The sequence below is a fragment of the Polistes fuscatus genome, unplaced genomic scaffold (genome assembly GCF_010416935.1).
Source record: "Polistes fuscatus isolate 324 unplaced genomic scaffold, CU_Pfus_HIC Scaffold1, whole genome shotgun sequence".
Taxonomy (NCBI): domain Eukaryota; kingdom Metazoa; phylum Arthropoda; class Insecta; order Hymenoptera; family Vespidae; genus Polistes; species Polistes fuscatus.
The window spans coordinates 7,403,493-7,415,314 of record NW_025112997.1 but is presented as its reverse complement, the minus strand read 5'-3'; the positions used below and the strand labels follow the sequence as shown (position 1 = coordinate 7,415,314).

Genomic DNA, 11,822 nt, shown 5'->3' with positions numbered 1-11,822 from the left:
GAGACTATAGAAACAGGTCGAAAATCTAAATGATAATAATTCATTATTAAAAATTAAAAAAATAATATCTTTCATCGGTGACTTATATAGGACATTAAACTATGACGAATATTTAGATAATAATTGTTTCTATAACATATTTAAAAGAATTCTTTTCATGTCACACTATTCCTAGAAGTCTATAGAATACATCAAGCATCTAAAAGTGTTTTTAATTCATTACTGATAGTTAAAAATGTTGTACTTTACTTCAGATATATATAAATAAAATACGATAATGCAAATATTTTTTGATATTAATTAATAATTATTATTAATATTTAATGTACAATCGTGATATGAGATCGTTTTACAAAATTACAACGGATTTGTTACAATATTGAGTTAAGAAATTTGACTGGACTTTATATAAAAGATACATAATAAAAAATTGTATTTTCTATCTTTATTTACAAATCACGCGAGGGGAATCGAGTATACACAAAAATATTATTTTAAAAGAAATTTTGTTTACAATCTATTAAACTAAACGACGAACCAACTGTGTATTATTTAATGTTGCTCAATGTATAATAATGCAATTTGTTTTTCCACGATAATACAGTTTCCTTTTTTTTCTTTCCTGATTTTGAGCCATTAGAATATTAATTTGTTTTTTCTTTTTTACGAAATTACATAGTAAACCTATAAAGAAAAATAAATCATTTGTTTGTTCAACTATTCCATGCAAAATTAAAAAACCTATAGAGTATTCTCTGTAGTGTATTTTTTAAAAGATGTTAGAGATGTTCTACTGTTTCTTTTCTATCATCGTACCCACGAAAAGCTATCGTACCCTCCAGTCAATCATAAAAAATACGTGAAAAACTTTGATGCTCAATTGAATTTGATTTTCTGTTAATTTTATTCTCTAACTTTTTAGTATTGTGCTAGTAAGACATTTTTTCAATCATTTATATCAACGACATTGTTGCTATGACAATCTCTTAGATAAAAAAAAGTAGTTTTCTTTATATTATTAAATGTCAGTCAATGCATAATAATGTTTTCAATTACCCAGTACAATGTTCGACAATACATTTTGTACACGTGAAGAATTGAACTGCCCATTAAAATGTATTTCAAAGTGATGTTGAAATTTGTAATAATTAAGAGGCATTCCTTTTTCGTATTTTTTGATAGGATATTTATATCTCTGATTCTTTCCCAATGTAAATAAAATTTTGCACAGTCTTCCAAAATCTTTCATGATGATGGTATTGTTGGATCGTACTTATCTTTGTTGAAGGTAATGCGCTCTCCCTTCCAGGGTAATGATTTAACGCCTACGCTAAAAGCATTAATTTATTAATGCTATTAAAACAATTATAATAATTACATATATTTTATATAGTTACATAATTTATATGCATGTTTATATATATAAAATATTTCTCTTTTACCATATATTCAAACATTTTTGCGTAAGATCGAGGTATTATATTGCATTTACGCTAAGACACAAGTCCAACACTTCTTTTACGATATAATTTAGTGAAATTATATCAACGCATTGATAAGATTGTCAATTGAGAACATTACCGATTTTATATTTCTGAGTATAAAAATAAGTTATAGTATTAATAATTTTTAGGATATATGTACAGTTATAGTTACATCTTCAAAATATTACATATACCACAGCCAAATGAGTTGTACAAAATAAGATGTATATAGTATAGTATAGTATAGTACAGTATAGTTAGTTTGTTGTTCCCTTTATAAATAGTGCTCAATTCTCAAGATGTAAATATCTATCAATTATAAATAATAATAAAATTTGTTATGTTACAAGAGAAAAAAACTCGATCAACTTTTCCAATCATCGTTACCTACGCTTGTGCAATATTTCCATAAAAAATATCAAATGCAACTGACGCTACGATATTTGATTTCATTGTCTAATGTATTAAGATAAATACCACATCGCCTTATTTTATGAATCTCTGGACAAGTATAATAGATTATCAATAATGCAAAAAAATATGAAGAAGTTAGAAAGTTGATAGTAAAAATATTTCAAGTTATATATTTGTGACTTTATGTGTGAACGTTTGACTTTTACGCGTTTAAAATTGAAACTAGAAGAATTTGTCAATTAGTAGAAAATTTCTTGTGTAATCCTAATGATTCATGATTACTTTTATACGCATTTCAATTGAAAATCTCTCCATCATATTTTGTGGCACAGCTTATTATTATCAATCAAAGATTAGTCAATAGAAACAACCTTTTTTAAGATTTGTCACTATCTAGTATTGATTTGGTAGTAACTTGGAGGGGTACTGAAAACAGTTCTTCCCATGGCGATTGTATTGAATTAATGACAGCCTCGGCAGCACCTACAGAAATAAACTCCAAGCTCCATGTTTCTTCCGAGCCTGCAATCTCGTTTAGGAAATTTAAAACCAACATCGTATCGCAGCGTTCCTAAAATTATTTTCATTTCATTCTACGTGGAAAATGTTAAGTGCACATATCGAATACTCGTTGCAATAATAAATTTGATTTGGAGAGAGAGAGAGAGAGAGAGAGAGAGAAAGACAAGGTTTACTTACGATTCCCATTAAATTACTCATAGTTTGTTCTTTTAATATTACTGGCACTACTTTAGTATTTGGTAAAAGCCATTGCATATTATCCTCTAATATTATTAAGGTAGATGCTGTTATTAAGAGTCCAGAGTACTTGGTCATCATAGTATTATTATGACATTTCAGTACCGCAGAAGAAAAGAGCGCTAGAATTCTAACAGTATCATCACCATTTTCATCTTTTTTAATACCTGATAATAAACTGTGCATTAAAGTACTGCAATGTTCTGGTACAGAAAATTCGACTTCGCAACTAGCAGGTAGCGGAGGGTCTGTTGATAAATATATTTCAATAATAAACGTAATATACGTTAGCATATATAAACGTAACATATTAATATTTCTCCGTTACCTGTTATATAAAATAAAAAATTCGATGTTCTCTGAAAATCTTGTAATATGCATAATAAACCAATGCTGACGTACTCTTCGTTCATTGTTATTGACTGTTGTAACTCTACTAGAACGCCTTGTTTAAAAGGCAATGCAGCAATAGATCTCAATTTATCTATTGTCCAGCTACATTCTTTGTGTAACCAACGCTGAGGGTCCTCCCTGTTTTATAGAATATCAAATATATTTGAGAGAAAATATTTGTAAAAGTGTTAATACATAAAACCTAGATAGTAGAATATCTCCCTACCCTTCTGGTCCATCAATTTTAAGGATATAAACCTTCGATGTAGATAAAACTAAACATCCTGGAAATACTTCCTTTAGACCGTGCATCAATATATCGGCCTAAAAATATGAATATTAACGTTAGAATTGAAATAAACAATGAATAATACAATTACTAATTATAAGTAAGATTAAGATACCCTAAGAAGAAGAGCAAGTTCTTCGCTTTCGTGTTCAAAGACGTTTAGAATGATATGAAGCTTCACTCTATGATCAACACTACTGAAATCCGTATAAGAATATTGCACGCTGCTATTTAAAGAGTTTATTTCTTCCTCAGTCTTTATTAGTAAAGATTTATTACTTCCTATTTTGATACTTTGTAAAAGTTCTGAAAATCAAAATGTTTGTAATTTGTAATGCATCATTTACACTAGAGTCAGTCAGGTAAACGTCTTTGAATACCTCCAAGCATCGTAGATATATTTGCTACGGGTACAGGTTCTTTTCCAGAATTGATTTCGTTATTATTACATTTTTTAACGTTTCTATTTTCGTACGCTGTGCAGATGCTATCAGTTAAAGAACCTAAAACAGGACAAATATCAATAATAAATATATATATACCAGTAAATTACGTAACAAATGAATAATGTAAAATGCATATAAAAATATAAACCTGAAGAACTACTTTCAGTTAATCCAACCATAACCGGACCAATTGCATCCGTAACTGTTAAAAGCGAAGGAGCAATGCTTACGGATCTTTCTTCCGACGATCTCTTCCTATTAGGAGTTAAATTAGCTCTGCAGATAAGAGACAATAAGTATATTATTTTTCTTGTTCGTTTCTTTGTTAAGGAGTAATATCGCAATTGCGCGCATAGATATGATTGCGATTGCAACCATAGATTCGTTACTATTTACTAACTTTGAAGCTTCGTCCAAAACTTCGATACTACTTTGACTTGGATTACTAAGAATTTCTATATCACTTTCGTACTTTTTAATTATGGCACTTATCGAAGGCGTGGATTCTCTTGATTCTTCTAAACTAGTTGCTGAGCCTGTTGATATAATAATAGATATTTAATAATGATTAACGATTAATGAATAACGAATAATGAATAATGTATGGATTATTCTCTTGAGTTATAACAAATCTTGTTGCTATTATTTCGTGACTATACAAGTAGGAAATATAAATATATGAAGAAAATGTGAATACATCTGCAGTTATATATAATGACAAGATATGTTACCTCAATAAAATTAAAGCATCGCTTAAAGATTTGAAAGGATCGATTAGAGAGGATGAGTTGATATATAAGCTTTCATGTTAATATAGTTATGAAGTGAATGAGTGCTTATGTTACAAGTATATGAGCTATTGTATATATATAATCTTTGATATATAAAATAATTCATTTTATCTTTTTATTAATGCTTATATTTATTAGTGGATATGTATATTTTTTATACTTGTAACATTGAAAGATATCTAGTGTGCACTTGTGCTTTCATGATAAATGTTTGAAAGTATAGAGTGCTATAATATATATATATATATTATTGTGGCTGAGCTTACAGCAGATTTGGGCTTGGGGGTGAGAGTCGTAGTGCACCAGAGAAGTGCTGACGGATATAGCTTCACCCTCCGTTCCACCTGCACCTGGATTAGTATGTTATATTCCCAGTTAACAATTAAATGTACTGACAGGCAATCATTGACATGACATTTGCATTCTGCTAATTCATCTCGATATTATTTTACTAGAGATTTACTTTTAATTGCTATATTAAATTCATTTCTTCTTCTAGCCAAAATTTAATATGTTATTTAATTGCATAGAAAAAAGCTTAAAAAAATAATTGTTTTTAATATATGTTATATGTGTATCTCATTGTTATCGCTATAATATGTAACACGCACAACGATAGAAACAAAAATTATGAATATTATAATGATTTACAACATCTAGACTTTGTTAAAAAAGAACTCTGCTTTCTTTTCGATTTGTATGCAATTAGAAAAAATCTCATTCTAACAATCACATTGTACAAAATATATAGTTACCGATACTAGAAGTAGATTCAGAATGTTGCAAATTAATTATTTCAGACATTTCCATAGATTTATTGTTTTTGTGCGCTGGAGTTTCTTCACTTTTAGAATGCATTTCGGAAAATTCATTCATCTCTATAACTAATGTACTCGCGCAAGTAGGACATTTCAATTGCTTCATACCTAAAAAAAATATTGTCTTTTTCTATGACTCTATCTTAAGAAGATTTTTGCGTTATTATAATGACATACCAATTGCAGATCTAAGAATGATAGCTGCATGTTCCTCGTCATCCGAGAAATGCGTCGAACACTTCATGCATTTATAAACTTTTAATAGTATAGGGTGTGCACTCATCTTTTCACTGATCGTTGACACGATTTTCTATTAGTAAAAGAAAAAATCAACAAAAGTTAGAATACAAATGAGTATACAAAATGAATAATGAATAAATATTAATAGTAAAATAGTGTCTTCGTGCGATAAGACTTACTTTTGCGTCTTCCAATTCTATAAAATATCTTCTGTTCTGTTTATCTTTACGTTTCGTATCGAATATAATGTCCACCATAGGTATTTCACCTCTTCCTAATACGCACGATAGAACAGATGCTGCCGACCAAGAATTTCTGACTATTCCACTTGTAGTATCTCTTTCCTTTATATCGCTGCAATTTAATTGAATAAATGCCAAATGAAATGTATGTACATGCATAAATATAGTTAATAAAAAATGAAATGAGATATTTACTCGGCCGTTAGTTCTAGAAATAATTCTTCCATTTCATTAGAATTTTTCCTGTTTTGTACTAGATACAGATCACCCTTTTCTGTGCACAAAACGATAAGAGTTATTATTTGAAATAATTACAAATAACAAATTATATATGCATTATTAATAAATAATACCTAATTCGAGATCAAACAAAGGATTGATTTCAGGAGGATTTTCAAGAGTAATTGTCAAATTGTCATTATTCGGTGCTTCGTTATCGGATGCTTCGTTATCGTGTGTTTCTTCTACTTTATCAGCATTTCCATTGTCATTGCAATTTACGACAATAGGATTGCTTAAATTTTCTGAATTAGTATGATTCGAATCCTTATTATCTATCAAAGATGTTATATCAAGATTGTCTTCGGATAATATTGAATTTGTATCGACGAGATAATTAATCGTAGGTGATGGTGATTGCAAACCCATAATATCTTGAACGAAGGTCCCAGCTTGACTGCTTAGCCAGTTTGCTTTGCCAAATTTCTCTCGCAATGCCAATATTTGTTTCTTCGTTTCTATGTTTGATTGATGTTTTTAAAAATAGGAATAAATATATTTCATAAATAAGGATGCGATAGTTTAAATATACATTTGACTAAATTCAATATTTTTACCTAAGTGCGAAGAAGATAATACTTCCGATTTATTCATGGAATCCTTTTTTTCCTGGTCTTCTTCCGCGATAACAGCTTCTTTTACGTTTGTCTTTTTTCTACTTTTTCCTACAGCGGTAAAATTTTTCTCCCCTCTAGCGTTTATATTGGAAGTCTGGGGGGTTTTTATTAAGAAATCTTTAGAAACATAAGAGTCATTGGATGAAAATGTATTATTGGAAGTAGTTGAATCTGACAAAGAAACAAAATTGTCTCTCGATACGCTAGACTGCATGTTTCTAATTGGAAAAACACGGTTGTCTTCTACAAGCAGTCTTTCCGATTTTGACAATGGCCAATGATCTAAGACAAACTATAAAAAAAGAGCGATTAAGTAAGGCTACAAGTAATATACCTTTACCTATACACCTTATAGAACTTACCTTGTTATCGATTAAACATGGATGTAAATGTTTAATGGATAACAATCTATGTTTTGGATGATATGACAATGGATTTCCTTCCAAAGATAGCCATAGCAATGCTGACATCCTTTCGATAGGCCACAAGACAGAATGTTCCGTTAAGCAGTTGAATGACAAGTCAATCTCCGTTAAACACTCCAATCCTTGTAAGCCTATAGAAAAAGAAATATTTTATTTTCATAACTCAAGTTGAATATTAAATGAATAGTAGTAAACGGTAAATTAAACGTACCACTGATATCTTCGATGAAATTATTTTTTAAAACTAATATTTGAAGAGAATGCATTGTCGATTTATTAAAAGCAGGAACCGTTTCCAATTTGTTATATCCGAGATTAAGATATTTTAGATTAGGCAAGCAATCGAGTTCTCCTGCATTGTTTAGTAAATTATGACTCAAATCTAATATTTGTAGCCATGGCGTAAGTTCAAAAGATCTGTCTAATTGTTCTAGAGCATTGTGAGGCAATGATAAGTGCCTCAAGGAACCCCAAACGAATCCTGCTCCGGCATCTCCACCACACGTCGCTAGAAAAAGAAGAACAATAGCGATTCGTGTTAAAAAGGCATAATGTGCTAGACGTCGATAAAAATATTGTTATATGTAATACCTAATAATTGTGCTACAGTAGTAATGCCCTGTCTTCCAGCACACGTAATGCTTTCTAATTGGCCTCTTATTCCTTGTATTCCTTTTACTAAATTAATACTAACTTTTTTTAACTCCAAATATTTCAAGCTTCTAAATTTGGTAATATCAACATGTACTTTGGCATTAGCCGCCGAGTAATGAGTCAGCTTTAGACCGATTGTTTTCTGTACAAAGTCATGCAAAAATTTCAAATCTCTAAATAAGTCTATTTTGGAACTATTGCAAACTTGAAATGAAGATTTCAAATCTTCAGCATCGTCCACGATCAATGAAAATGCTTCATTTAAGTTATAAAGTAATGTAGTAGATAAAGATAACTTGCTCGATGCACTTAGAACTTTATCACCATTTTGACGAAGAAGTTTGACTAAATCCATTATCTCCGGCATGCTGGATAGGCGTTGTAGATTACTCGTTGATTCTGACATTTTGCTCATTGTCTCACGAATTTCATTACTTTTCTTAGATTCAAAATAGAATTGTTTATATATATATCACGTATATTCAGAGCCGAGGATTAGAACACATGGGCTTGACACTTGCATTGCCAGCTAAATTACAACTATCCCCAACTATTTCCTACAGAAATAAATATTATCTTCATTATCTAATGTATATCTTATGGTTAAATATACGTCATGATCAAATGTATAACAAAATGAAAATATACGCTATATTAAACTGTCCAATCGTTATATAAGCATGATACGAGTTTAGAATATACGTATATACGATTGTTGGAAATATTTCTTATTTCTAGTACGTAATAAAAAATGGAACATTTGTTGCTTTTCACAGACACCATGGTTATGAACTGTTTATAAACTCTCACACGCTCTTTCTTTCCTTTTCTCTCTCTCTCTCTCTCCCTCCCTATCTGCTTCCATGTCTATGCCTCTCTCACTTTGTTTATAAATGTCAATGAATTAATCTTATCGAATTATTTTTCTATGATAGTATATAAAAGTACATACATATATTTGAATAATTTCTTACCGTAACAGTAACCATTAGGATTGTGAAAAATTGATGAGAGGAATACAAAATAGAAATCATCTAAGCAATACTATTACTACGCTAGTTTGAGAGATTAGACATAACATAAAGTATAAAAAAGATAAAGAAAAGAGGGGGCGCTATAAGAATTTGTCAAAAGACCACATCATTTTCTTAACTCTCTTATGATTAACTTATATTATGTTAAATATATTATCAATTTATATAATAGCTTAGATAAACTTCGATTAAACAAATAAAATGATATATACAGACGAATTTATTAAAAGGAAAAATATCTATATAATCAACCTAATCGGTTTCTCATCTTGGTATAAATTTCCCGCTCTTCGAAGAATTTGATTACGTAGTAGAAAATAAGAATAATACTAAGCTACTCGTCCAATAGAAAGATTTCATATTTTTTACGAAAAATTATTCTAAAGTATAATTGTTAAATTGTATATTTTGTGGATGTATTAATATTAAAATATAATTGATGACGTTCTCTTATTATTTTGACTTTACTATATCAATGTGAGAAAGAAAAAGTACCAAGAAATATCGTATTTCAATCTGAATGAATTTTGCAACCAAGTATTCCATCTGGTAACTTTATATTTTTAGTCGGACATTTTCTTCATAAACCGCCTCGCAACTGGCGTGTTTAATCTTTGCTAGTTGAAAGGATAAAGGTTATTCTTACGAAGAAATGGCACAAACAATAGATATATTTGTCGAACAAAATTATGAAGCCGTAATATCACGCTTAACAACAATTCTTAAGACAAATTCCGACGAAGCAATCGCCCGCGATGATATTTTCAAAATTGGATTATCAGGTGATTAGTATATTTCAATTTACAAACCGTTTTAAGAATCTCTGTTCCCTCTCTCTCTCTCTCTTTCCTGATTTCCTTAATACGTATTTTAATTAGATTGTATAGCAAAGGTTTTTAAATGAAAAAAAAAAGAATATAATATTAGCCTATCTAGATAATTACAATGTGATTCTTTAATAGTAACTATTCTCTAAATACATTATTTTTAATGATATTTGAAGATTTATTGATTGAGATTTATAATTATTAGGAGGATCTTTTGTAAATATATTGGTAAAGACTTTACCCAATGTTTCAACCGATTGGAGCAAATGGCGTTTTTTTTTCTGCGATGAAAGAGTCGTCCCTTTTGAAAATGGAGAATCTACGTATGGATCATATAAAACAAGTCTTATCGGGGTAGTTCCTATAACTGAAGATCAATTTATCAAAATTGATCCTGAACTTTCAGGTATATATTAATGTTTTTCATTTGTCTTTGTATATATGTGTTCATGTTCATATTTGTAATTCATCTGAAAAATTTCTTTATTCTATCTAATTGACTTTTTCTAGCCGAAGAAGCTGCAAGGGATTATATAAAAAAAATGTCTGTCTATTTTCCACCTGATAGTTTACCAAAATTTGATGTATTATTATTAGGATTGGGACCGGATGGACACACGTGTTCTTTGTTTCCCAATCACAAACTTCTGGATGAAACAAGTTTATGGGTTTGTCCTATTAATGATTCTCCTAAGCCTCCATTATCTAGGATTACATTCACATTTCCTGTTATTAACAATGCTAGAGCATGTGTTTTTGCTGTATTAGGAGATAGCAAAGCAAAAATAATCAAGGTAAATATTATATAACTTTATTATGAATTAATTTTCAAAATTATATTTTTTTACAATGCATAAGAGTGCACGCGTGCATAAAAATCCTGTTAAATTTGATCATTTTATACTTTTTGCATGGCGTTTCGTCTAATTCTAGAAAATCCTGAAAGATAATGAAAATTTACCAGCTGCTCGGGTCGAGCCAACCAATGGTTCCTTATATTGGATTTTAGATGAAGAAGCAGCTAAACTTATGGACTAAATTTCAAATTAAAAAAATGGATAAGATATTGATTTAAGTGTTGTAACATTCCATGTTGTATTTTTCTTCAATGCTCGCCATGCTCTACGTTTTTTGAGCTTTTTATTTTGTATACGCATACAATTTGCATAAAATAAGATCTAATTAGATAGAAACTTTACAATTAAACTGTTAATAATTCTAAATGGCCAATATTAATTTTTATTTATTTTACATAAAACGTCTAATTTATTTTGTTGTTATTATTATTATTATTGCTGTTGAATTTTTGTTGCATCATTGATATGTTGAATTTAGTTATTTCAGTGACAGAAAACGTACGTAGAAATAATATGCCGATAATGCATATTCTTAGATCAGTCCTATGCCCAATTAAATTTCTGTCTTTGAAAAGATTAATGCGTATTATGTAAGTAAACAAGAAAAGAAAGAAAAAGAAGAAAAACAGAAAAACTATTATCATCTTGAGGGAACATTCAATTTATGAAACATTTGTTCTTTGTCATATGCTGTAATTGATATATCTTTCAAATTTAGGTGTACAATGCATATTTCTGCATTGTTGTAATAAAAAGATTGTTATATTTTACATCTAAGGTAGATTACACGCTGAGTTGCCTTATGCACCGAGGCTTAGGATATAATAAACATGCCGGAATGTGAATTAAAAATGAAGAATCTAGTCTGCACCGTCTACCTATTTTATTATCCATTTTATATATATTAAGATTAGCGGCCTTTGAAAACGAAGGATTTTATGCAAGTCTTGAAAATTTTTCTAAAAAATTTATTTCTCATGGAAATATATATGTATATAAATATATACTCTTTACAATGATGCATAAGTTATCGAATAAAAACATCGATATAAATAAAATTAATATAAAAAATCAGGCTATTGGTACTCAATTAAAAATGATTAATATTATATATATAGACGAGTCTTCCTAATTCCTATTTAGAAATTTTATCATTACATTTTAAACTGGGATTTTAACGAAGATTCAATTTATCAACTTAATTTTGTATTCAAATAGATTTCGAATTATGTGAAATTACTTACTTTTACTTT

The 11,822-nt window shown here is 29.3% G+C and overlaps 2 protein-coding genes across 8 annotated transcripts; one reads left to right on the top strand and one right to left on the bottom strand.

The window, feature by feature from the left end:
• Nucleotides 1-430: 430 nt before the first annotated feature.
• On the bottom strand, nt 431-8,940 carry LOC122522653 (serine/threonine-protein kinase 11-interacting protein). Of its 7 annotated transcripts, XR_006305121.1 has the most exons (21): nt 8,826-8,940; nt 7,789-8,408; nt 7,409-7,705; nt 7,135-7,328; nt 6,713-7,064; nt 6,230-6,613; nt 6,072-6,150; nt 5,814-5,988; nt 5,572-5,704; nt 5,332-5,502; nt 4,843-4,926; nt 4,186-4,321; nt 3,934-4,061; nt 3,720-3,842; nt 3,455-3,645; nt 3,277-3,374; nt 2,986-3,188; nt 2,598-2,905; nt 1,443-2,469; nt 1,057-1,330; nt 431-684 (listed from the first exon to the last, which is right to left on the bottom strand). XR_006305121.1 is itself a non-coding variant. In XM_043643908.1 (20 exons), exons 2-19 carry the CDS (start codon nt 8,264-8,266, stop codon nt 2,275-2,277), a joined length of 3,729 nt encoding a protein of 1,242 aa, XP_043499843.1. In that variant the 5' UTR covers nt 8,267-8,408; nt 8,826-8,940; the 3' UTR covers nt 881-1,330; nt 2,270-2,274. The 7 variants fall into 7 exon arrangements, 2 of the variants coding, with proteins under 2 accessions (XP_043499843.1, XP_043499853.1); XR_006305120.1 differs by lacking the exon at nt 431-684 and having other exon boundaries at nt 881-1,330; XR_006305122.1 differs by lacking the exons at nt 431-684; nt 8,826-8,940 and adding an exon at nt 8,500-8,805 and having other exon boundaries at nt 881-1,330.
• A 502-nt stretch (nt 8,941-9,442) lies between these two features.
• On the top strand, nt 9,443-11,432 carry LOC122513153 (6-phosphogluconolactonase). Its single transcript, XM_043629428.1, has 4 exons — nt 9,443-9,667; nt 9,918-10,118; nt 10,223-10,506; nt 10,646-11,432. Exons 1-4 carry the CDS (start codon nt 9,538-9,540, stop codon nt 10,748-10,750), a joined length of 720 nt encoding a protein of 239 aa, XP_043485363.1. The 5' UTR covers nt 9,443-9,537; the 3' UTR covers nt 10,751-11,432.
• Nucleotides 11,433-11,822: the final 390 nt, after the last annotated feature.